Source organism: Petaurus breviceps, unplaced genomic scaffold, assembly GCF_028583685.1.
Source record: "Petaurus breviceps papuanus isolate PSGF00001 unplaced genomic scaffold, PetGlider_PUasm1.0 84, whole genome shotgun sequence".
Classification (NCBI taxonomy): Eukaryota; Metazoa; Chordata; class Mammalia; order Diprotodontia; family Petauridae; genus Petaurus; species Petaurus breviceps.
The window spans coordinates 9,036,115-9,063,422 of record NW_027186645.1 but is presented as its reverse complement, the minus strand read 5'-3'; the positions used below and the strand labels follow the sequence as shown (position 1 = coordinate 9,063,422).

General features: G+C 37.3%; 1 protein-coding gene and 1 pseudogene across 8 annotated transcripts; both read right to left on the bottom strand.

Moving 5' to 3' along the window:
• LSMEM1 (leucine rich single-pass membrane protein 1) lies at positions 1-26,583 on the bottom strand. 8 transcript variants are annotated; one of them, XM_069107036.1, is made up of 7 exons: positions 26,188-26,583; positions 23,687-23,729; positions 17,464-17,577; positions 15,926-15,958; positions 15,019-15,150; positions 7,501-7,635; positions 1-1,645 (listed from the first exon to the last, which is right to left on the bottom strand). In XM_069107036.1, exons 5-7 carry the CDS (start codon positions 15,143-15,145, stop codon positions 1,515-1,517), a joined length of 393 nt encoding a protein of 130 aa, XP_068963137.1. In that variant the 5' UTR covers positions 15,146-15,150; positions 15,926-15,958; positions 17,464-17,577; positions 23,687-23,729; positions 26,188-26,583; the 3' UTR covers positions 1-1,514. The 8 variants fall into 8 exon arrangements, with proteins under 8 accessions (XP_068963137.1, XP_068963138.1, XP_068963141.1 ...); XM_069107037.1 differs by having other exon boundaries at positions 15,926-15,952; XM_069107040.1 differs by having other exon boundaries at positions 23,690-23,729.
• On the bottom strand, positions 3,625-4,420 carry LOC138176271 (PRELI domain-containing protein 1, mitochondrial pseudogene; annotated as a pseudogene).
• Positions 26,584-27,308: the final 725 nt, after the last annotated feature.

The following is a 27,308-nucleotide window of genomic DNA, read 5'->3' as shown; positions in this document are numbered from 1 at the left end:
TAATCTGGAAATATCTTTTATTGTTTTACTTAGAATCCAGTGAAGTCAAAAAGCATTTACCAAGTGCTTGCTATGGGCCAGGCACTGCAGACACAAAGAGAAGCATAAACCAATCCCTGGCCTCCAGGAGCTCACCGTCCAATGAGGGAGACATGAAAATGGCAATGTACCAGCCAGGTGGCTCAGCGAGTAGGAGCACCGGCTCCAGTGTCGGGATGACCTGGAGATCGAATCCCGGGCTCGGACACTCAGCACCACACCCAGAAATAACTGGCCGTGTGACCTTGGGCAAGTTACTTAACCCCGATTGCTTAAAAATATAAAAAAAAGAAAAAAAAGAAAATGGCAATGTACAAATAGGCTTCACACAGAATGGTCTGGAGAAAATCAAGAGACTAGCACTGAGAGATCATCAAGCTAGGCCTCTCATAAAAGGCAACACTTTAGATGAGTTTTTAAGAAAGTCTTAGAAGCCATGAGGCAGGGAAAGTTCCAGTCATGGGGGTCAGCCATCGAAAATGCCTCGAATTGGTGTTGGGATGTCATGTGTGAGATACAGAAAGGAGGCCAGTGTCACTGGATAGTAGAATATGTACAGGGAAAGGTAGAAGAGTGGGGTGGGGGTGGGGAGGCAGAGAGAATAACAAAAGTTCAATACTCTATTAGAAGAATTTTTTGAATATGAAAGATATTGCTTGTTCTTATCCTTAGAACCAGTAATTATAAGGAGTAACTCCTCAAGTCTTTTCAGGAAACACATACAGAGCATTATAAATTTGTGACAGATATATTGTCATGTCTGGAAACAAACATTCTTAAAAGATATGTTTAAAGCCTACTTAGGAGGTTTTAATGTCATTCATACCAGCATTTTAACATAGAACATAAAACATGTCAGTGCTGGAAAAAAACCTTAGAACTCATCTAGTACAACCTTTTCATTTTGCACATAAGGAAAGGCATTGTAATATAGAAATTATAGAAAGAGCAATGATAATGACTCTAAAGTGAGAGGACTTGAATTAAAACCCTGATCTTTACTACATTGTGTGACCTTGGACAAGTCACTGAACTTCCCTGGGCTTTAGTTTTCTCTGTAAAATGAGACGGTTGGAGTAGATAGACTGAGGTTCCTTCCAACTCTAAATCTATGATACTATGATCCTATGAAGTTGATGCTCCAGAGAGGTTATGTGACCTGGCCAGTCACACAGGTAATGTAAGTGGCAGTGCCAGAAACAGAACTTGAGTCTTCTGACTACAAATCCAGTGTTCTCTCCACAACATGCTCTCATTCACATCATTTAACCTCACAAAGAATTAACAACTGTATCACTGAGGCTTGAGAAATTGCCATTTCTAGAATCGTTTCTCATGGATACAACTGAAAGAATATCACCAACTCAGGCAATGTGTTTCCCTCTTCTAGTAACCTCTGGAAAAGTTCACCTTGAAGATCCTTTGTGAAGTTAAGAGTAATCTCCAGACTTTTGCAGTTGATGTTACTTATCACTTTAGTTTTCAATAGCATTCAATTGATTGAGACGATTTAATATCATGCTGTTTATTTTCTTGAGTTCATCAATACCCTTTCCTTCAGCTGTTAATCTTCTCGATACTTCATCCATCTTGCTTCCAGTTTGAACTTTAAAAAGGAAAATAAATTATATCAGTTGGTTTGAATGTGTTCTATCATGATTACTCAATATTTAACATTAATCCAGGCACTGTAAATAATACAACTGTACAAGAACAAGTCTGCCTGTCAGGAAGTGAAGCAACATTCTGTTAAGTGAAGGAGCAGGGAGAGAAGGGGGAAGAGAGAACAGAAAGGAAAATTCACCCTTCATTGAAATATCTGGTGATTGATTGGTGCCAATATTGAATCCCCTTGGCCAACAAATATAAACCTTGGTTAGACCAAAAATACTTATGAAAATAATAATAATCAATTTATTATCACATTTGATTCTCATACAGTCCTGCAAAGTGAGTGCTATTATTACCCAATTTTAGAAATAAGAGAACTTGGGCCTACAATCATGCAGCTAGTAAATATGTGAGACAGGATTCGGGCTCAGGTCTTCCTGGCTCTTAAGTCCAGCATTCTATCCATTGAACCACCATTGGAATGACCAGCATGATCATTCCCTTCAAAGGTATTGTTACAATATCTCGTTCTGAAAAGCATTCTTCAAAATGGATTTGACTCCATTTTGAAAATACTATTTGTTGTGATGAAACATACTTCTTTCCATAGAAAGGCAATGGAATTTGTGGGTCAGAATGTTGTATGCAGTATCTGTTATATTTTCAGTTTTGCTGGTTTTGTTTAATGGTTTTCCTTTGTTACAAGAGAGGGGTCGGTAGGAGGTGTCAGTATATTGGGAAATGACTTATAAAAAACAAAAGACATAAAATTTAAGAAAAAAAAACAAACTCTATTTTGGAGTTATTTGGACCTAGTTCAGCCAGCTCTGGAATAATCATTCCCTTTAAATACCTTTGAAAGAGGAAGAAAAAATACTTTCAAGTCAATTAAATTCAATAAGTACTCATTTGAACATCAGCTATGTGCCAGGCACTATGCCAAGCACTGGGGATCCAAAGCCAGAAATGAAAACAATACCTGACCTCAAAAGAGCTCCTGGCAATTTAGTAATCTAGAGAACACCACCTTCTGTTGTATTTACAGAAGTCAAAATTTCCCAGAACTGCAGAACAAAATCTATTACTCTATTGGAATATTACTGCTATTTATATCAGTTTCATGATGTTTTTTCCAAGGTCCACCGTTCAAGGACTAATTACACTGATACCCTGCTACTGTTCTCAGCTGGTATCATGGAAAGGTAAACTAGGTTTTCAGACTGGACCTTCCAACCTTGAAATAAGTGGACCATAGAGCAGCTGTTCCTCCTTGAAACTGAAATTATTTTAACTCAATTGTAGCATTCAAGTCATGAGGGAAAAATAGGAGCTCAGCAGGGCTACAATGTTGGGCAGAGCTAACCATATGGTTTGAGGAGGAAATATGCAATTCAAGTTATTTCGTGGCACCTCCATCCAACTTTTGTCATTGTATCCTTTGACAGTAACACTCTTCTCTGGGAGAACCCCTTAGCAGACTTAAGTTTGTTCTTAATTATAATAAGAGTCTTATTAACTCGAGAAGGGAAAACCAAATTTTTCTCTCCATTTAAAACTAAAGAAGCACAGCGTCATGGATTTGGAGCTAGGAGGAGCCTTAGAGTCACCTAGTTATGAGATCATGGCATCATACATAGCTCTAGAACTAAAAGGGTCCTCAGAGGCCAACTAGTCCAACTCTCACATTTTGTAAAGGAGGCAAAGGAGGCCCATAGAAGTTAAGTGATTTCCCAAAGGTGACATGAATGTCAAATGGTAGAGCCAGAATTCAAATCCAGGATCTCTAACTCCAAATCAAGCAACAAGCATCTGACATGCTTCAATAATGTAAATGAAAATAACTGTAAAAGGAAGTTGACCTCCAATTAATTTGTTTTTTTGGCACTGAAAATTGATTTTTAGTGATAAATTACAACTCGGACACAGGGCAGGTAATGGCACAAGAGCTGGATTGTCTGTGGGGTTGCATTGTGTTGATGGTCTGATTAGGGGTTGGAGCTCCGGGCCCAATGCCAGGTCTTCCCCAGAAGCTCTCAGCCTTGGGGTACTGGCAATCTGGGAGGGCAGCAGGGCCTTTCTGTTGCAGGGGAAGCAGTAGGGTGACTCCTTTAAACATAGTGTTGCTGTTGCTGCTGCTGTTTCTTGGTGGCTGCCTTGCTAGCCAGGTCCTTGGCCTTCTCAGTAGCTGCCAGAGCAGTTTCCTTTGCCTTTTCAGTTGCTTCCTTAGCTGTTTCAACAAGTGTCTTAGAAGGAGTTTCACCTTGCAGTTTGGCCAGGATGTACTCAAAGCCTTTGATGGTCTTGGTCACATTACTTTTGAATCTAGCTAGACCAAACTCCTGTACAGCTATGGAGACCCCAAACAAATTGGAGGAGACCCAGGCCTCCCGGCGGATTTCAGTCCAGCCACTGTTTTCAGGGTTCACACAGTAAACACATCTTTCCTCCACCACCATCAGCCGGGCATGGTTGATGTTCCAGGTGAAAGTGGTCATGGTCTGGTTCAGTGGGTCCACGATAGAGTCCTCAAGCATGTACACCGAGTGGGCTACATTGGCAGGAAAGAAGCGCTCCGCCCAGCGGGGCATCCTGTTGGTCTTTGTTAGAAGCCGCCTGGACAGCAGCTTCTGATCAGGAGTTACCTCCTGGTGCACAATATCTTCTGTCAGCACATGCTTGCTGTAGGGGTAAAGGCAGCAAACACTTGGTCCCTGGAGCTCCGGAGCACGCTCTGCCCCAGGAAATACTTCACCATCGTCCCGGCGGGGGTCGGGGTCGGGGCAGTGTCAGGGGGCGCACAGCATCCGGGGGTAGGGGCAGAGATGAGTCGCCGGGCTCGCGCTCTCCGTCACCGTCCCAAAGCCGCCGTCGCCGCCGTCGCCGCCGCCGCCATGAGGAGGTGTCCTGCCGCTCCGACCTCTAATTAATTTTAATGACCAATCTTGGACCCAGAATATAGACAATGAAACACATCTCCCTCCTCTCAGTAAAGAAATGGGGAGCTACGGGTATGGGGTGTTGTATACCCTGGTGGTGTCATTTGGTTTTGCTCAATTGTTTTTATTTGTCATGGAAAGAGAGAGTGAAAGAGAATCACATTTATATAGTTCCTACTATATGCCAGGCACTGTGCTAAATGCTTCACAAATATTGGCTCATCTGATGCTCATACCAACTTTAGGAGGCAGATGTTATTATCCCTATTTTACAGATGAGGAAACTGAGACAAAAAGCTATTAAGTAGCTTGCTTGGGGTAACACAGCTACTAAGTGTCTGAAACTGAATTTGAACTAGATTTTCCTCACTCCAGGCCTAGTGATGAGGATGATGATGATGATAATGATTATGTGTGTGCATACATATATATGTGTCTGTATGTATATATGTATCTATATATGCACACATACACACATGTGTGTATACACACACATATACACAGTATATACATATATACAAATATATGTATGTATATATATTATATATACACAACCACCCCAAAAGGGACAAAATACATTTTTAACAACATTAATAATTCATCCTCTCTTGTACTCACTTCCTTCCCAAGGTAAACATTGTGAGCAAGGTGAGACATCAAATAAGTAAGGTTTGGTCAAATAATTTAACAAAAAATAAACTATGAAACAAACTTATTCCTGTTTAATGCCAAAGCATTGAAATATGTAGGTTTGCCCTTCAGAAGCTAATCCTGACCTTCTCCACATCCCCACTCCCCCTCAAATCCCATAAGGAAAGGGCTTCTATACTGATTCTTACACAGGTTTTTGGTCAGTTTCTGAACTAAAGGCTTCCAGGAAACATTTCCCATTTCAAGAAACATGTTGAAAGTGAATTTCTCTTTGGTCTCCTCAGCTAGAAGTGATCCTTCCTCTACAAGTCCATCAGACTATTCAGGTTGAACTCTCCTGTGTACTTAATGACTTTCTAACTTTTGTCAAAAGTATTTATATGCTACACAGCTGTTGAATGGGAGAGAGACGCAGTTATTAATCTTGGCTCAGTAGCTTTCTTTCATGTGAAAATGAATAAAGTGCATTTGTTACTTTAAAAAAAAAGTATTTATATGAATCTCATCCCCCTATTGGGTTATAAGCTCCTGAAGGAACAAAGTCATTTTCCAGTCTTTGCACCACTAGCACATAGGACAGTGATCTGTAGATAACAGTCACTTAATTTAATTCAATAAATATTTATTAATGCAAGAAGCACTTTTTAAAATGTCTATCACTTACAAGGCCCTGCACAAGTGGCTGGAATACAAAGGCAGAAATGTTCAATTCAGCAGTCCTTTCCCTCAAGAAGTCCGCATTCTACTGGCAGAGACAAAGAAAGATAAGTAAAGAGGAAATAATTTGAAGGACAATAGAACATTATAAACTGGAGGAATCAGAAAAGTCTTCCCAGAAGTAACTTTAGCTCAGATGAGTATTGAAGAAGCTAAGGTTTCTAAGAGGAAAAGGGCATTCCAGGCATAGGGGAGGGCCTTCAAAAAGGCAAAGGTGCAGTAGACAGAATTTCAAGTTTGAAGAGCAGAAAATTGGCCAATTTGGTTAGAAAGTGAAGTATTTGAAGGCGGGAAATGTGAAATGTCTACAAATATAGGCTGGAATCCACATTAATGAATGTTTGATGGATTGTTGAATTAAAATAGGATGTTCCCTCTTTTTTTCTATTTCTCTTTAGGATCCTTACATTCTAAATGCAAAAAAAAAAAAAAATGTCTAGGCAGCTGGAGATCAATATAAAACCTAATAACCCCTTGCCTATAAACACAGTTTAGGTCATTGATTTTAACTTTACTATCATCATATATAGGAAGAGAGATAGAAAGAGAAAATGTGCACAGGATTCCCTGCACTTTGTAAGCCTTTCTTAAATTTCCTGCCAATTTCACAGATGATGATGATAGTGAAAATTATGAAGTCAGATGCAATGAATAGTTTTCTGTTGGCATCTAACCCCAGCGACTGCAGAGACAAGCACTTCTCTGTAAGGTAAAGTAATATACATAAATAACTTTTCTTTCAGTTTCATAAAATACTTCTTTAGGATAAAAGGTACTAGAGAATTCCAGATGTGCATAACTCCTTCCAAGAAAGCACATTCTTCATTGCCACAGTCTGTCATCATCATCATCATCATCATCATCACCATCACCTCCACTTATTCAATATTTTAAGTTTTTCATAGAGCATCAAATTTGAATTCAAGAAGACCTGAGTTTTAATTCTACCTCAGATACTTATTTAGCTGCATGATCCTGGACGAGTCATTTAATCTCTCAAAGCCTTAGTTTCTTCCTCTGTAAAATGGAGATAATAATACTACCCACCATATAGGATTGTTTCAAGTATCAAAAGAGATAATATATGTAAAGTGCTTTGTAAAACTTAAAGCTCCACAAATAGCCACTCTTTTTATTATCATTGTCAAAAAGAATAAATTTCTTTCTAGGAAGGAGTTACTCACATCAATTGAGCATTTGTTAATCAACTACTTTATACCAGCCACTGAGCTAGGTACTGGGTCAATCAACAAGCATTTACTGAGTGTCAAAAAAAAGGGGGGGGGCAAAACCTATATTATACACACACACACACACTTTCAAGGAATTGCATTCTAAGGTGTTATTTTGTATCTTTCATCCTAGAGAATCCCTAAACATTACATAAAACTAAAAGTTAAGTTATTCATGCCAATTCCTGCATCCTCTGGAGAAATACTGCACAAAGGGTTGATAGCTAGCTGTGAAGCCGACTGAAGGATGCACATTCTTTTAAAGCCTTAAGTAACATTTTAAGTAATGAGGCCCCTGCTGGGTTTTTACTTACTTAGTAAGAATATCACAAAAGAAACCAGGGTCAAGCTGACGATAAGGGCAATGATCAACCCCACAAAGAATAAGCTTCTATTTCTGATTCCACTGCTTATGTTGACAGCACCTCCTATGAACTTCTTTTCTTGAGCTGATGCAAAACAAATGAGAAAAAGACTTAATGATTCAAACTTTATTCCAAGGTTCCCTTCTATGGAAAGCAGATGGAATGGTGATGTCAGGAAACAGTTTGGCTGAATTCAACACAGCCGTTAGGAAAACTGCGATGAAATGGAAATAGTGTTGAATTTAGACTTGAGTTCAAATCTCAGTTCAGCTCCCCCAGTGTCAGTGAAACCTTGGGGCAAGTCACTTAAACTTGGGACTGAAACTTCTTTATCTGTAAAATGAAAGAACTGAACTAAGTGATCTCTGAGGTTACTTACTCCTAAATCTATGATAATATGGAAGTGAGGTAATGCAGTGAATAGAGTACCAAGCCTGGAGTCCCAAAGACCTGAGACCAAATCCAGCCTTAGATACTTGCTAGCTATATTACCTTGGATAAGTCATTTAACCTCTTTGCCTCAGTTTCCTCATCTATAAAATGGGGACAATAATAGCACCTGCCTTCCACAGTTGTCACTAAGATTAAATGAAATAATAATTGTAAAGCACTTAGCACAGTGCTGGGCACATAGTAAGCACTATATAAATGTGCATTGCTATTATTATGATCTTTGAGAAAGTTGATTTGAGTGAGGAGGGTGGACAGCAAACATGAATTAGTCAGCTTTTTTCCTAGGACTTGTGTTATTATATAGATTTCCCCTTTCATTCCTTTGTTAATAAGCAGGGTTGGATTTATTGTTGCTGTTGTTGAGTCAGTCTGACTTTTCACAGCCTCGTTTGGGGTTTTCTTGGCAATGATACTGCAGTGGTTTGCTATTTCCTTCTCCAGCTCATTTTACAGATGAGGAAACATGTTAAGTGACTTGCCCAGAGTTAAACAGCTAGAAAGTGTCTGAGGCCAGATTTAAACAGGACTCTTCCTGACTCCAGGCCTGGCACTCTATCCACTGTGCCACTTAGCTGCCCTGAGTTAGGTTATTTCCTTAATTATAGCTAATATTTATATAACTTTTTAAAGTTTCAAAGAGTTTTGTATATACCTCAAGTTCCCAAGCTATTATACATTTACAATTCCTTAGGGCATTTTAAAGCTACAATAGCTTAAAAGTCTTAGTGCAGTTTTAACTTTTAATAGCCTAAATAACCTTAATCAAATATATATAATTTATATTATAAAATAAAATAACAATTGAAACTTTAATAGCTTGAAAGTATACTAAGACTTTTGGAAACATATTATCTCGTTTAATTTTTATGATAACTAGGTAAAATATCTCCATTTTATCTTCTTTACTTTTATCTCCATTTTATAGATGAGAACATGGAGACTAAGAAAAATAAAGTGATTTGACCAGGGTCACACAACTAATAAATAGCTAAGGCAGGATTCTAATGTAAGTCTTTCTGATTCTGCTACCTATTTGTACTTTCCTTTTAAAAGGTCAGATAGTTTCCAAGAAGTTAGAGCATTCAGGTGGCAGCCAATTATAGAAGTGGGCCTATTGCTTTATGTAGGATTTATTTTTCTGTTGAGAGGTAAAGGAGAGAAGTTAGGCAGAAGAGCTGGTAGACATTTTCTAGTCTTTTTCCTGAAGGAAGTAAAAGTATAATGGAGACTGAGGCCCAAGCCTTGGAGTATCTATGGGATTTCTTTCTGTGAACAATTGGGACCCTAGAATTTTCCCTGAGGAGTTATTTGGAATAATCTTTTATTCCTGAATCTGGCCCTGAGACATTCATGGTTCTTAAAGATGCTTCTAAGCCTCATTTGCTCTGTGGAAAATGTTTGTTAACTATTTCACACTGAGATAGAAATGCAATAACTGTGAAAGGCAATAAACTTGCTTTCATAGAACTTTTCCATTGAGGAAATTGGAAACTTGGGGAAGGATGAATTGAACTGTGTAAGTGTTCAAAGGAACCCCTTTAACTCTCCATCCATCCAATGTATTTGTTTCAGAATAAGCTAAAGCAGAGACAACAAACTCAGGGCCTATGAGCCGCAAAATACAAGCAAAGTTCATACTTGCTGCCCTAACCAGATTAAAATGTAACTGGAAAATATTTAACAAAAGAAATAAAAATGCAATACAACATAGGTAATGTTAATTTGTGGTTTTCTAAGTCAATGGTGGCTCAGATTGTTTCTAGTTGAGTTTAACACCAATGATAACTTTTCATATATAGGTTTGAATTGTGTGTTTTTTTTTTTAAATCTGAGATACACTGATGGTAAATGTATAATAGCTGGCACTCCAGGAAAAAAAATGTATGCATTCCTAAATTTAATCTGCATTATTAACAGTTTCTTTATCACTCTTTAAAGTCTAGACAATCAACAAAACAATATGTTAAGGCCTTATTAGTAGCAGATGCTCACACTGAAAATTTAACAATTGGCTCTCTCAACAGTTCAGTGTGCTCCAACAAGCCATGAGTCAATGCCTCTGTTTTCATGGGTATGGAGAGCCTATGAGGGTGCAGTCTCCAAGGACCTGCAGCCTTGAGGCCACATGTAGCCTTCTAGGTCCTTGTGTGAGGCCTTTTGACTGAGTCCAAGTTTTACAGAACAAATCTTATTAAGGGAATTTGTTCTGTGAAGTTTGGATTCAAGTGAAGGGCTGCACTTGAAGACCTAGAGGGCACACATGTGGCCTCGAGGCTGCAGGTTCCCCACCTGATTCTAAACTATAACTATAGTTGAAATAGGTCTGAAATGGAACTTAAGTGGATCTTAAAGAGCATCTAATTCGAACCCATTATTTTGAGATGGGAAAACCGAGCCTCGGAGAGATGGCCATTCAGCTAGTTGAACACAAGTAGCAGAATCAGGACATAACTCAAGTATAAGAAAGGCCATGTTTTTCTTTCATTCTAAATTATAAGCTAGATGATGCAGTGGATAAAGCACTGGGCCTGGAGTAAGGAAGACCTGAGTTCAAATCCAGACTTACACAAGTACTAGTTTTGTGACCCTAGGCAAGTCACTTAACCCCGTTTGCCTCCATTTCCTTATCTATAAAATGAGCTGGAGAAGGAAATGGCAAACAATTCTAGCATGTTTGCCAAGAAAACCCCAAATAGGGTCATGAAGAGTCAGATATGACTGAAAATGACTGAACAACAATTATTCTTTCCGAACTGATTACATATTACTCTGCTTTGTACACCCTATACTCCAGTCAACCTGGTCCATTTTCTGTACATGATATTCTATCATTCCCTTCTATGTCTTTACATAGATTGTACCCCATGCCTGGAATGTTCTCCCTTCCCCTCCTCTACCTCTTAGAACCTCTAGTTTCCTTCAAGGCTCAGCTCAAGTACCAGCTCCTTCAAGAAGCTTTATCTGATTTCCCTAGCTGTTAACTTCCTTATCCAATCCCCATATGTCACCGTGTATTACACACACACGCACACACACACACACACACACACACACAGCCTTATAGAACTTAGCCTTATACAACATATTCACATATGAATAAGGTGTTGGTAGGAAGATTGGAGGAAAAGGTAGATCACAGTGGGATTTGGGCAGGCTGAGTCAGGAGTAACCCTATCTACTCTGCACCCCTGCTAGCTGTAGAGTACAATCCTTTGATTCATCCATCTATTCATTCATCTTAATAAATTACACCAAGTTTTACTAAGGCTCTAGTAAATGAAATGGAAGCTTAGGTGAAGTCCATCTACCTCTTTACTAATAGATTTTTTCCCTAAGAAGCTTCTTCAGAGGTGCTATGTCTAGCTTGGTCAGCAAGCAATATTTACTAGCCAAAGCTGGTGTTCCAGGTCTAGATTAATCACAAGCTTGTTTAGCTGGTCTTGAGAAGCCTGCTGTTGAAGAAGAGATCTGATTCAGGGTCTGGCAGAATCTGGCTATAGCTGGAGACCACATCCATTTGCTTCATATATTGCTTCTGCCAGTACTAGGAGCAGAAGGTGAATTTCTCCAAGTCCCCAAAATGGTTGGATTTTGTACCACTAGACAAAAGAACCCTAGTACCTTGAAGTCAGGGTTGGGAAGCTGTTTATCATCAGTCTGAACACAATATTTTGCAAAGCCTACCCACTCAGGTTACTAGTGTTTAGTCTCCTGGACAAGGAATGGCAGACTGGAACAGATACCTGTCTATCATTTCAGCTACCACCAGGGAGAGGCAAGTTTGGAAGGGTTTATTGGTCAAGGAACAAGTCTATTTTGTTTGATGTGGCATACCAACCCATAAAACGTGAGACACTTGCAACATTTACTTGATTTTGAAGCTCAGAAATATGTGGGCCATGGACAGAATTGTTTAGGACCACGAATATTTCAGCCATTATCTGAGCTCTGGGTGGGAGGGAAGTTTGTTTAGTTTGTGGCCTAAAACCGTGCTGTCTGATCCCCTACTGAAGTGAGTGGAGATTTGGGTTGCCTGAGGTAAGGACCCTTTTCCACATGAGAAGTTAAGGTTGAAAATAATTTAATAATAGCTTACCAGGGCTTTAAGTTTTGCAAAATACTTTATATATACATATATGTGTGTATAATTGGAGCCTCAGAATAACTCTAAGATGGATGCTTATTGTCTTCATTTTTACATTTTATTGAAATGGAGACTCAGAAGTTAAATAACTTGCTCAGGGTGATGTTGCTAATACTAATAAGTATTTAAAGCCTTTTTGAAGTACCTTCTAGCTCAGTGTTGGACTTAGAGTTAGGAAGACCTGAATTCAAATCCTCCCTCAGACATTACTGCTATGGGCAATTCACTTATCTGACAGTTTTAGTTCCTTCATCTGTAAGATGGGTTGTTGTGGAGGGACAAATGAGATAATGTAAATACAGCACTTTGTAAACCTTGAAGTAATATATGAATTAGTAGTAGTAATAGTATGTAATGAGAATGTAAATTTTAAAGATGTTCCCTGTCCCTAGGCTAAAGTGCACCTAGAGCCTGGGGTGGGAGGCTTGCTTTTCAGTAGACACTTTTTGATTGGCTAGTGGGTCAATAAGGTTGTTACATTCTCTGAGCCAGGAGAAGGCTATATAAGCCCTGATGTGTAGCTTTGTTTTGGGGCTCACTTTGAAAAGTGTTCTGTGATTTAATCAAATGAAACTCTGGGAAGCCATTGTTGAGAGCCCCTGGCTTTGAAAAACCCAGATGTTGATTTGGTATGGATGTAATGGTTGGACAGTTTGGAAATCTGTCTACTTGATCTATTTCTCTGTCTTGATAATTCTGTCTGTATATTCTGAAGTTTGGGGTGCTGACCTTTTCCCCCTGAACTAGGTAAATGATACATATTTGACTGATTAAAGTAAGCTTGTTAACCCATTTTGAGTTGCTTTCCTTTATCAAAGCAGATCCAAGAACCTGTGCTGGCAGCCACCTTGGGGACCCCCTGGGGTACTTGCTGATACATAGTAATAGTAGTAATTATTTTATTATCCAAGTAAGACTTAAACAGAGACCATTTCAGGTCAAGTCAAAATTCATTATGAATCCCAAGAGCAGCAATGAAAGCAGGGATCAGGAACAAGTCAAATTATGGCACCAGGGAACTTAAATTGAGGTCTTCCTGATTCCATTCCAGGATTCTAAACACTACACCATGCCACCTTGGCCCTGCTTCTGTATTGATTGAAGGAGTTTTTGTACCCAGGAATTTCCCAAACTAATGAAATTATAGGTCCAAATTTTAAAATTTTATTGTTATTATTGTAAGATTTTTTAGAACAGAACCATGCCTCATAGTTTTTCATGCTCCCTACTGTACCTAGCATTATCTTGCACAAAGTATTTCATATTTTGTTGATTGATTATAGTTATGTCAACCTCTCCCCCCTTCATATATATAGGGTAACTGGATTTTAGGTCTTTGTTGTATATGAAATATTATAAATTTCCCTTATGTTAAAAAACTAAAAAGTTATGGGGCAGCTAGGTGGCACAGTGAATAGAGCACCAGCCCTGGAGTCAGGAGGACCTAAGTTCAAATCCAGCCTCTGACACTTTACATAAAAACTATCCGTGTGACCTTGGGCAAGTCACTTAATCCCAATTGCCCTAAAAAAAAAACTAAAAATTTAACTGCCGCCTATGTTGATTTCCTTTTGGGGGTAATATGCTCACTATAGTCTTACTATCAAATCCAAACAAAAAGAAATGTGGAGGTTAAGATTCCAATATAGTACGTCTGTCTCTTCATAGTCACTGAACCAGACAGTTCATGTCAGCCATTTTCATGATCAATATCTATTTACTATGGCCAAAGCAATCATGAGTTATCCGCATCAGATGGGAAGATGATTCAGGTGAATGGATTGTCTAATAATAGTTGACTTGAGGTTCGGAAGAAGTTAGGAATGTGTATAACAGAAAAGGAAAAGGGAGAAGGGAGAAAGGAATACTTTGAGGGGGCCCAAGACCGCTAACTGCAAATATTTGCAATGTTTTCATGAGAAAGAGTGAAAAGACCAGTTCTGTCTGGCCTCAGATGGTAAAACTTAGAGTTACAAAGAAATAGATTTAAGTTTCACATTCCCTGTCACTTAAAGACTTCAAGCAAAGGCTGGATGGCCACTTGTGAGCTATATTCTATAGAAGATCTTTTTTCAGGTATGTTATGGACTACTTGGCCACTAAGCCCCCCTTCTAGGTCTGAGTTTCTAGGATTCTATGAAAATCACAAAAGATTTTTTAAAAGTACCCCACAAGGAAGATAGAAATTTAGGGAGAAATGAATAATGAGAATGGAAACTTTGAGCTTGTGGCACTAAGTGGTAGAAAAGCAAGAATTGTGGAGAAATGCTTCTAGAATTGGGGGTGGGGTAGAACTGTATTTGTTCCTTCTTGGCATCTGAAAAGCCATCTGATAAAAAGGCATCTGATTAAGAGTGACCTTCCTAGGTGGGCATTGTGGTATACTCCTGTAACCCCATCTGCTGGTGAGACTAAGGAAGATGGATCATTTGAATGTTGGCATTCAGTGTCTATACCAAGTTTGGAACCAATCTGGTAAGTCTGTAGTAGCAGGAGGCCAACAGACTATTTAAGGAGGGGCAAACCAGCCCAGGTCAGTAACAGAGCAGGTCAAAGCTCCAATGTTGATTAGTAATGGGGTTGAGACTGTGAGAAGCTGCTACCCTTATAAAGTGAACATGGAGACCCAATCTTAAAAAAAAGTAGGAAAGGAAAGCCCAAGGAATTAAGAGACTTCCCATGTTAGTTTGAGCAATTCTATAATTCTGTCAAGATTTTAGTGAACAAAAGCAAAAAGCAATATCAATTTCCTAGTGACAAACAGTTCCAAATGTTGAAGATGAACCCACATTCTTATACTAACATTTGTTATTCTTAGACAAATTGTAAACAAAAAAGCAATTGCAAGACATCAACTGGCACACACATACAGATTACATGCTGGGATCCAGAAGGAGAGAAGTTCACTTTGTTTAAATCATTTAAGGAATCAATAACATAGAGCTTTCTATCTTCATGGGTGTCACAGGAGCCAATTTCCAGGGCAGAATGATTCATTGTTCCTGAAAGAAAACAAGGGGTTAAAAATAAGTAACCTAGAATGGCAAGTTCTACCAAAGATCAATAGAATATCACTGGAGAGTAAATCAAGTTGACCATGATTGAGGTGCTTGCCAGAGAGAGAGCATTACTATAGATGATTATCTAATTGTGCAGTATATCAATAACCTGTTATGTTTGCATTTTTTCTCACTTGTGGTAAATGTACATTTTTGCTACCTTCCTCATAGAGTTATACCGAAGAAGATATTTTATAAACCTTAAACTCTATAACTGTGACATTATTATTATGCTAAATTCCCTTTCCATCACCATGAAAAGTTGCTGACTTTGGATAAATCAGATAAAGCTTCAGAAATCAAGGCTTTAAAAAGACAGAGTAGATAAACTATTAACACCTTATTGTTGTTAGAGTTTTTTTAAAGAGAAACAGTAAAACCTAATTACCAAATTTTTTAATGAGAAGGGGGAATTCATAATAATGGAAGGAAATAAAGATAATTATAAGTAATTCCATTATCCAATTATATGTCAATAAATCTGAAAATAAATTAATGAATATGTATAAAATTATAAAATATGCAGATTGACAAAATAAGAAATGGAGACTAAATAATCCATTCTGAAAATGAAAAATCCAGCAAGTCATAAATAAGTTCCTAAATGGGGAAAAAAAAACAACCTAAACCAGACAGACTTACAGGTAAATGGTAACAAACATTTTTTAAACCCTATGCTAAATAAATTGTTTGTAAAAGAGAGAAAATGACACCTTACCAAATTTCTTCTTTCACAAAAATATACTTATACCTAAAACAAGGAGAGATAAAGCAGAGAAAGAAAGTTCTAGTTCACTATCAAGAATTAATTTTAACATGAAATATTAGATGTAATATTAAAAAAGAACTACAGAAATATAATAAAATTATTCATTATCATGTTGATTTATAGTATAGGTCACCATTAGGAAGACTATAAGCATAAATTATATTCATAGCAAAAATCATTTTAAAATTACAATTGCCTTTTTCTGAATCAAATGACTTTTTAAAAAATCCTAGAGAATCAACCAAAAATTAATACCTCAAGGACTTGTGATTTTATTGGTGTAGGAATTCTCCCCACTAACGTAACTTATTGTTCATCAATAACTTACAACTTAGACAACAATCCGGTTTTCTTGACTCTCTATATCATACCACTTCTCTAAGACAATTAATTGTTTCAATTACATAGCAAGATGCAAAGTAAATCCATAAAAATCAGTGACTTTTCTTTATATTATTAACAATCCCAGGAAGAAGAGAAAGGGAAATTCTATTTAAAATAACAACCTAATGGTTGTTATGTGTATGCACACATACAGAGAGGAAGAGGGAGGGACTGAAAGAGAGACAGAGAGAGGATTCATGTAGCTCAGGTTGCTTGTTTTTCTCTCTTTGTGAAGATAGTATGCACCTGGCATGACTTAAAGAAGAGATTTGGTAGAATACAGGTTGAGATCCCCTCAACAGGTAGGAATTGTTTCCCTCCAGAGCCATACTGATCAACAAGTGTTACAGAGCTAGACCTTCAAATTAAAAGGATATTATTGCCTGGGATTGGGGGGATGGGATGGTGATGAATTAAGGAAGTAGTTCAGGCACTTGCAGATTTGGAATATTCATAGGTTGGCTGCACCAATATGAAAAAAAAAATGACTACACTTTTCAAATTATTCTGCAAATTTAGTATTATATTATTAAGCTGTAAATTCATGAATTTAAAAAGTTATAAAATTTATTTATATCAATACAATCAAGAAATCCAGTGGGGGAGGAAGTAGGACTCCAAGAGGATTTGCCTATCTCAAACTATATAGTATGAGGCAGTAATTATTAAAATTACTTAGTACTATATTAAAAAATTAAAAAAGTAAATCAGTGGAATGGACTAACTAAGTAAGAGCTAGGAAAAAAAATATGCCAAAGTCATAATAAGCTCAAAACAACCAAACTATTAAGGAAAGAATTCTTTATTCAACAGAAACTTCTGGAAAAATAGGGAAGCAGTCTGCCAAAGCATAGGTCTATATATGCACATTATACTTTCTACTACAATAAGTTCCAATAGATAAACAATTTAAATATGAAAAAATTATGAAGAATTAGAGAATAGAAGATTTTATTTTTCACATTTATTGAGAGGGGGTAAATTTGTAACCAAATACTAGATAAAAAATAATAACAATTAAAACAGACAATGGTGCAGTGGAGAGAGTGCTGGATTTGGAATCAGAGGATCTTAGTTGAAATCCCAGGTCTGCAACTGATTACCTGTGTGATCTTGGGTAAGTCATTTAACCTCTCTGGGCTTAATTCCTCATTTTTAACAGGTGGATCTTGGACTAGATGACTTTAAAGGTCTTCTCCACTTCTAAATTTGTCAATCTATCACAGAAAATTAAAAGTCTGACATTCAAAATCTAAAGGAAATTTACATAAATTTTAAGTTTAAGAGCTATTCCCCATATATTTGGTTAAAAAATATAAACTTGTCAAAAGAAAAAATACAAACTATTAACCATTTAAAAAAAAAGTTCCATATCACTCATAATAAGAGAAATGCACATTAAAACAGCTCTGAGATATCACCTCACACCCAGAAAAATAACAAACATGCTAAAAGGTGGAAAAATCATTGTTGGATAGAGTTTAGGGGACGGGTATACAAATTCACTGCTAGTAGAGCTATGAATCGGTTTAACTTCTAAATAATTTGTAATTTTGCAAGGAAAGTTATGAAATCATTCATTCCATTGGACCAAGAGATTCTACCACCACTGAAACTATGCCCCAAGAAGCAAGACAGTAAGAAAAAAGTCTTCTATTTACAAAAATGTTCATAGAAGCATTATTTGTGATAACAAAAAGCTACAAGCAAAATCTCACCAACAATTTGGGGAATAAAAAAAATATTCTTACATATACATTTAGACACATATACATATACATGTGTACATACACATGCATATACACATATATGCATATGAGTATACATACATATATAATTACCAGGAGAATGTGTTGTGTCAAAACAGAATGGTAACAAATGACCAAGGAGATTAATTTATAAAAACTTGGAAAGACATATATGAAATAATAGAAAGTAAAGACAGTGGAGGATAAAAACCAACATCCATAATAGCTACATAATGGGGATCAGAAAACTGAGGTGGAATTTTGGATTCTGTCATTCAGAGAGACAAGTGTTCTCTCTCAGCCCTAAGAAGAGTTTTGGACTATTGTAACCTTTGAGCCAAAAGGCAGATTTGAATCACAATCGGGAATTTTGAAAGAGATATGAATAGGCTGTGAAATAACAAACTCAGAGGGAAGGAGAAATAATAAACTCAGAAGAAGAACACTGAACAATGGTGTTAATGGGGCAGGGATTTAAAGGGCTGAACTTGAGAGAAAAGCAGAAGAGTGGGGAGGGAGAAGAGAAGGAGATGGGAAGGACGAAGAGATAGAGACAGGAAGATGGAGATAGACAGAGATAACAAAGACTGAGACAGAGCAAAGAGACGCGAGACAGAAAGACAAAGATCTGTACCCTATTGATGTCTTGGAACAAAGAACTTGGACTGAAACTGCCAGTTTTAATTTCCTCTTCAAAGACTGAGGGAATTGTGAAAGGTCTATTCTTTGCCCCAACTTCCCTTTCTTATGTCTGATAAAAGATGCTGTTATATACTCTTCTTATTTCTTTTTAGTCAAGCTTCTCCCTTTAGCCTGTACTAAAGTACTTTGGCCTGTACTTCCTTTACCCTGGAGGAAGTTTGGAGTTACCTAAAAGCACACAAAATTTAAATTAGGGCAGAAAGCTAAACCTTTGTCTGAATATTAGGAACTTTCCTAATGGGGGAGTAACTGGAAATGGAGTAAATAGGGATAAAATGGATGATACTGATTTTTGGAATCACAATCTTAGTTTTCTGTTGTGGTAACTCCCTTGCCTCCTTGTAGGATACCTTGCTGGAACAATGGTTTGGGGGGGAAAGCTGTGTGGTGAGTGTTGGGGATTGGACCTCTGATTCCATCTGTATAAGGAACTTCCTGTAAGAAAACTCCCTCTACCAAGGTAAATCATCACTGGTACTATAATCTATATTTTTAGAGAATTGCCTGGGTCATTGAGAGCTAGATTGTAGAGGGAATTGAATCTCTAGATTAGGAGTTTATACTTCATTTTGGAGGGACTGGAAACTCACTAAAGGTTTTGGGATTGAAGGAATTGACATGGTCAGAGAAATATATTTGAGCAGCTACAAGTAACTGTGGGGTCTGGCATCACAGATAACCAGTCTTGGAGTCAAGATGAGCTGGACCCAAACCCTTGACATTGTCAATTAGACAGGACACAGCCTCTAATCTGTGGTTGGCCAGAGTCGAACAAAGCAGGCTAGAGACAAGAGAGTCAGGAATCAAACAAGCTTAATTTGATTTTTTTTGGAACAATTTATTTTTTTAAAACTTAATTAAGAGGATATAGAGTTTTTAAATTTTCATTTTAAAAATGTAAGCTTCACCACCAAAAAAAAGAGTGTTTTTCAAAGAGGCAGTAGAGCATAAAAGGAGGATTATATGTGAAACCATGAATCTCAATTTCATGATGCTTACTTTAAAAAAGACTATGTAATAAATTTGATACATGACTTTCCAAACCATCCTGCCTATCTGTACTTCCTTTTGGACTTCTTTCTCTTCTCTTCGGTACATTTTTAAAAGTGTCTCAATTGACCTTTTTTTTTTCACTGTTAGTTAACTTTCCTCTCACTGACCTTCCTCTTCCCAATTAAAAATCAAACAAAAAAAATCTTGCAACAAATTAGTATAGACAAAAATTAATCCATACTCTGGTCATGTCCAAAACTCTATGTCTTTTTCTATAGTTCTTATCTATCACCCCTCTGTCAAGAGGTAGGTAACATATTTCATTACATGTCCTCTGGAAAAACGATTAAAGTTCTTAGCTCTTACTAAATTGTTTTTCTTAATAATGCTAATGAATTGTTTTCCTGGTTCCATTTACTTCACTCTGAATCCAAGTTTAATTTTAGAGTGAGGAAAACAGGTTTGCAAACCGAAGTCCTACTGAGAAGGAGGGCTTATGACTTGTGACCCAGCTAGGGCTTTTAAATAGGAAAACTACAAGACCTAACACAGTCATTCCTAGGTCATTAGTTTCCACGGCAGGCTCACATATGCAGGCGTTTGGGGGATGATACGATGGAAACAGTCCCCAAGTTATTAGATGTTGAGCCTAGTGATTGTCTCAAGTCTTACGGGTCATTGAGCCATGTGATTCTTTAGTGGGGTGCAGAACCAGAGGTAGCAGGAACAGGAGGACAGCCCCTGGTTCAGTTCACTTAGCAGTTACAAGCATGGGAATTGTTCAGAGTGTCAGGAGACATGATTGATCGCTTTCTGCTATAGCACAATGGCTGTAGCTCCAGCTCTCAGGCCAAGGTCCCCTGGGAAACAGGGCTAAATAGTGAAAATCATAAATCCCAATTCTGGGGTTGTGCTGTGGCTAAGATCATCCAGAGGATAAGCGCAAAGGATTGTTGTTAGTGCTAAGTTCAGGGCATGGCTTGCTTGCTGGGCCTTAGCTCTGGAAAACAGGGTATCTCATAAGAAATGATAACTATGGGAAGCATGGAGATATTTGCATGAGTTGACAGTGAAGAAAGTAAACTCAGGGAAATAATGTAAATAACAACACAAAAACAAAAAGAACAAAGAAAGGAAATTGAATGCTGAGTAAGTATAATGACCAAGAGTAAGTATAATGACCCTGGAGAAGAGATGAAAAAATGTATTCTCCCTCTCTTTTTCGAAGAAGAGGGAAGGGAATAAGCATTTATTTAGCACCTACTGTATACCAGGCTAAGTGCTTCACAAATATCGTCTAATTTAATCCTCACAACAATTCTTTGTTATGAGAGATGGCTTGCTGGGCAGGATAGGAAGGGGGATAGAATCAGAAATGAAGGTAAAGTAAAAACAAAAAAAAGAAACAATAATCAAGGAAATATGATAAACTGAAGGTTCTACTATTGTTTCTTTGGGAAAATTACCACTCATTGGAAAACAATAGTTTAGATTATAGCTAAAGAAGATGAGGGTTGATTTGTACTACCATATAGTCATTTGCAAAGTAAAAAATCTATTGGAAAAATGAAAAATTACTCAAGTCATGTCAGCTCTTATGTAAATAAGTTGGGTTATTCTTCACATCCTGTGGAAGACATATAAGTTGAACAATTTTTCAGGAGGAGCTATCTTGATTAGACTTTTCTTCTATGATATCTCCAAGCATTTAATTATTTAATTATTAATATTAATCATTACTAGGATTAATTAATTACTAGGATTAATCATTACTAGGAACTACCTAAATGTATATCAAGGTGCTGAGGAGAAGCTGAATCATGAAGGACACTAGGAAATATTTTTTTAAGCACATTTCAAGAATGAATCACAAAGGAATCGCAGTCTTCATTCTTTTACTTTATGGGCATTTCAGGCTAGGTCTTTGTGTCTATGGGCAAAATTAGACTAGATTGGGACTGTCGTATAGCTTGGCCACCTACATAGTATGAAGTCAGAGAATATTTTAGAGGTGGGAAGGATTTAGAGGAGTTTAGAGATTGTCTAATTGAATATCCTCATTTTACAAGTAAAGGCCCAGAGAGAGATGAAGATCTTGGCCTCATTAGTAATATATCATAGCCACCTTAGTCACCTTGACATGGATGCAAAACATCTTAATTATATAAAATATCATTAAATCTTTGAATACTTTTGCCCATAGTCACATATTGCTGACATGCAAGTCAGGATTAGAACTCAGGACTAATCCCAGGACATGGGTCCACTCGCCTTTTCCACAGGCTATACTTTTGTGCTCTACTTTTAGAAGAGAAGGGGAAATACAAGAAAAGAAGCTGAGGTCAGAGATTTGTTCAAAAAAAGCAAATTCCGGGATTTGCCCCCATGTGAGTACAGATTCAACTAAGTATACTTCATCTCTATCTACAATGCAAAAAGAATACACAATCAGAATGACTGAAGCCCCTGTAGCGTCCTCCTCAATGAAGAAGGGGAAAGTTGAACAAGTATGTATTAAGTGCCTACAATATGCCAGACTCTATGCTCAGTGCTTTATAAATATTATGTCACTTTATCTTCACAATAACCCTGGGAGGTGGGTTCCATGATTATCATCCCCATTTCACAGTTGAAGAAACTGAGACAGGCAGAGATTAAGTGACTTGCCCAAGGTCACATAGCTGGTAAGTGTCTGGGATCATATTTGAACTCAGGTCTTCCTGACTCCAGGCCCAGCTGTATATACACTGTGCCACCTACCTGTGGGGGCTAAAAATCCAGTTAGCTTTACCTTACTACTATACCTACAGGAAAATGGAAAAATCTGAAAAATGGAAAAACACAGTATGGTTCTTAAAACTTTTGGAAATCTTCCTTGTCTTCATAATTTTTCAAAAACATGAATTTTGATTAAGCAGTTAAGTTTCATTCATATGTAAGGCAAATGTACCAGAATTCTAAAACATAATGCAGGTTTAAATATCTGTCGCTTGACAGGACTCAGGTTCTAGTACTTGTACTACCCAGAGGACTTGGAGGGAAAAGTAGACTTAGAATCTATGGTGGCAGTTGTATTGAAAAATGATGGCAAGTCAAGATTTATTGGGAGTATAGTGATCAATGCAAGGAGGCATAAAACCCTCCCAGACCTTGGTGCCCTGGAGCAAAGCTCCATTCACTCCATAGTAGTTGCAATGCAGCTGGTTTGTGGCCAGAGATTATATGGAGTATGGAACTAAAATAATGGTTTTTTTTAAATTTAGGATTTTTACCCTAGCTTATAAAATAATGTGTTTTTTTTTTAATTTAGGATTTTTACCCTAGCTTCTTCATAAAGGGATGAAAGGTGGGAGGTGCAAATAAGTTATAAATAGCCAGAGCTATACGGGAACCAGCTCAAAGCAGTTCCTGAGCAGATCATTAAATTCTCAGTGTGAACATGTGTATGTCTCAGAAATCAGCAAATTCTACAAAGCAGGGTTTGATTTATTGTTTTGTTGAATGATTTATCGATTTGTTGGTTAAGATAACAATGAAAGAAATGTTAATAAAGCAGATTAAACTTAAAAGTGTGTCAATATTGCTCTCCCTTTGTTAAACATTTACCAACACAACCTGAATGCGAGGGTGGTAACATAGGAGAGAGAAGGGGAAGGTTGTTCTTTACGTTATTATTTTGTTATATGAGACACTAGAAAAACAAATGTAATAAATTTTCTACTTGTATACTGTTCATTTTTCAGTGTGACCCTTGATTGTACTTGGTGACAAATGTACCACTCTAAAGATCATCATATAAATGGCATTTCAGGAATAATTTCCTTCCATGAACTTCAAAGAGGAAAAGGTTAATTTCACCAAAAAAAAAAAAAGTTAAGCTTACTACCAGTTGCAAAAGCACACCACCAACAATCTGAGACAACAATCTGTGGAAGGAAAAAAAATCTTGGATTGATAACAGTGTGATGATTTTTTAGCAACAAAACTGAGTTACTTCCCCCCCTCCACAAACCCATACACTCCTCCATCCCACCCCTCATTCAACTACCTCATGCTCCAAGATCTTTGTTTAATAGAGATATTACTGGGCTATTTTTACATAAATGTTATTGAAGCCCAAGTAATTTTTTGTCTTTTCCCACAGAAAAGAGCAAATGACATGGAGAATGAAATACATTTAAGAAAGAATTATATCTGAAAGCTGGAAGAATCTAGAGATCATCTAATTCACCTTCTTACAGATAAAGGAACTGAGGCCTTGTAAGGGTAAGTGGTGTGCCTGTCCAAAGTCACACAGATAGTAGGAGTTCATGTGTTTTTAGGCTGGCCTTTTAGCATTATTATAGAGGAACTTGAATTCACTAGAATCAAAGTTTCAGATTATCCATAATATTGAGGATCAACATAGGAATATTTTAGCTATACTTATTAAAATTCCCAAGAGGGGCTTGTTAAATTCCAAACTCATGGCTGTTACTTATTAACCCTGACTGACTCATGTTACATTCTTGGATCAGTGATTTGATCTGCTTGTACCTTAGCTTCCTCCACTGGAAAATGGTGCTATTATTAATTAATAATTGATTGTCTGTAAAATGTAGAAACAGAAAAGCAACAATTCAGCTGACAGATGTAAACATGCTGGGATTTCCATCCACTCAAAATATGTGTCCCTGAGTCGACCCAAGAGAATTCAGAAGGCAGCCTAGAGCAGAAAAATAAAATCTAAACATTGTTCTCTTGGGAGGAAATAGCATGCTGATATTAGAAGCCATGAAAGTGAAAAATTGTAATATAATTTTTTAAAGAAATTATAAAATGCAAATCTGGAAGAGTCTCTTGACTAGGAGAGGACCAAGTTGGGCGGGATTTTCAGGAGTGTGCCCCAGGCCTTTGGTTCATTACTGGATAGCTTAAAAAGTTCTGGATTTGAAATCAGAGGATATGAGTTGAAATGATGACTCTATTATTTAAAACTTATATCACCTTGGGCAATTCTTGGCTCCTGTTTCTGGGCCACCATTTCTAGATCATGTTGCCTCCTCTTTGGCCATCTTCTCCTCTTTCTGCCCCCAATCCTCACCTTTGACACCAGCCTCTAATAGGTAAGTGGTTGTCTTATCTTGCTTGGAATAATAGCAACAATTATGATATTAGCTACCATATACATAGTACTTTATATATGCTATTTCATTACCCCTTTGAGGTAAATGCTATTATTATCTCCATTTTGAAATGAGGAAACTGAGACTGAGAGGTTAAATAACTTGCCGAAAGTCACACAAATAGTAGATATCTGAAGCTGGAGGGAACTCAGGTCTTCCTGATTCCAGATCTAGCATTCCAGTCACTAAGCTACCAAGTTGCTGGAACCAGGTCTTTATGCCATTTATCAACAATTATTTCCAAACCATCCCTACCCATCTCCCATTTCAGCTCTCCTTTATATGTTGTCCACCCCAATTAGAATATAAGCTCCTTCAGGGCAGGAACTATCTTTCTTCCCTGTATTTCAAGTATTTAATAGAATAGTGCCTAGAACACAGAAATTCCTAGATAAATGTTCTATTTATTTCCATAACTAAAGTGAAGGCATTGGACTAGGTGACTTCCGAAGTCCCTTCCAGTTTTGAATCTATGCTTCTGCCCATCCACAGTCTTGAGCAGCCTGCAAAGTCACAACTTGCAGCTGCTGGTCACATAGCTGTTGCTATTTCTAGCATCTCCTTATGAAGCTGTCTGGGACCAGCTGAGTTTTCTGGGAGACTCAGTTTTAATAGCCTTTCTTCATTGTCACAATGCCCCTCCAGTCATGCCACAATTGCCAAATCAGATGTTAGTGACACCCTTCAAAAGCAACTTTTTACCAAGATCCCTTCAAACCCGAGCTCAAATACCTGTGAGTAATTCCATTTTTCTCTCCAGTTATCTCAATGCTAACCATTAATTTTTCTACCTTGTCACACTATTTGAAAGCACTCTGATTATCTTTATAAGAATGCGACAAATAAAAATTGCTTTCTATAAATATGGTTTTACTGTTTATTTTTTCCCACAAATTCTTAGTAATAAGCCACAGAAACAAGTACATATTTGTATTTCTGTCTGCCAAATAGAAACTGTTTCCCAAAAGAGCTTAATTCAAGGCTAATAAAAATGTTTATTGAATGAATTATCATAATTTGTTTTTTAATCCCATTTGGGGGTTACTGTTTCTTCCTAACCAGAATTTTAAAAAAATCTTATCTAAATGAGTTAAATAATATCTATTAAAAATTATGACTGTCCAGAATGAACGGTTAAAACTCTTTCCCTTCCACCCCACCCTTGCCCCCAGAAAGCCAACTCAGTCCTCAGAAGTGTCATGGCATGCAAATGACTTACACCAATTCCAAAGCTGCTGCTCAAAGGGGCCAGTTCCAAATGGAAATCACTTAAGAAGCCACTACAGGAAAAACAGCAACCAAAAAACAAAAAACTTTCTACAAGTTCCTGCAATTTTCTTTTCCCCCTTTCCTCAGGGCATGTGAGTTCCTATAGGTCCTGTAAAAAGCAGCATGAAACTGTCATCTATATTTAGTGTTCAATTAGACCCAGTAGTGTGGGTTCCAAATATTGATAATTTTTTTATTAGTATTTTTTTAAACAAATGATACTCTTTTCCCATTTCTAGAGAAGGAAGGGCTGGGGATTTTTGTGAACCTATCCTAGCCTCAAAATAATGCCATGATGCAATTGCTAAGAACTATTTATTCAGATCCACTTTTAAGTTTGGAGTTTATTATACCTCTGTGTAAAATGATCCTGAGAATTTTTCAGGCCCCTTTCTCATGTTGAACTGTATATAAATATCCTGGAGAAGGCTGGAAATATTCCACTGTGCAAGGAGGAGTCCAGCTCAAGTATCAGGGACAAAATAAATGAAGCTGTAGATCATACTGTAATTGCTACAGTAGTCAAAGTAGGGGTTCCTTTTTTTTTCCCCAGGGTCTACCTTTCAATAATCCTTCCTGTATCTCCTGCACAATATGAAATAGGGAAGGACGTAAATTCTAGAGTTTACCATACATATGTAAATAAGAAACAAAACAGATAAATTTTTCATAAAGAAAATGTCATATTCAGCATAATATGTTCAACCTCCAGTTCAATCAATCAACAAACATTATTAAGCATCTGGTATGTACCAGGCACTGTGCTTAAGTGCTAGGGATACAAAAAGAGACAGAAGGCAGTCCCTTCTCTCAAGGAGCTTACAATCTAATGGGAGAGTTTGTGTCTTTGGATTTAATTGAAAACACGACTAAGAATCCTAATTCACATAGATAAATTTTATAGATGGGATTAAAGCCTCATGAACACTTTTAGGAAGAATTATTTTCATATCGAATAAGGATTATTTCCCTCTCCAATGGTACACCAAGAATTTTGTCACTATTGATTGGAAATCAGTTCAAGAGTTTGTACAACTTGATTAGCTCATTTTTCACTGGGTTAGTCCCAAT

Bases quoted from the DNA above. Each gene is read 5' to 3' on its own strand.
- LSMEM1 (XM_069107036.1), bottom strand. From the start codon at position 15,145: ATGAATCATTCTGCCCTGGAAATTGGCTCCTGTGACACCCATGAAGAT. The intron at 7,636-15,018 runs GTATGTGTGTGC...GTTTTGCATCAG, and splicing joins TGGATCCCAGCATGTAATCT to CTCAAGAAAAGAAGTTCATA. The intron at 1,646-7,500 runs GTAAGTAAAAAC...TCCTTTTTAAAG, and splicing joins TTTTGTGATATTCTTACTAA to TTCAAACTGGAAGCAAGATG.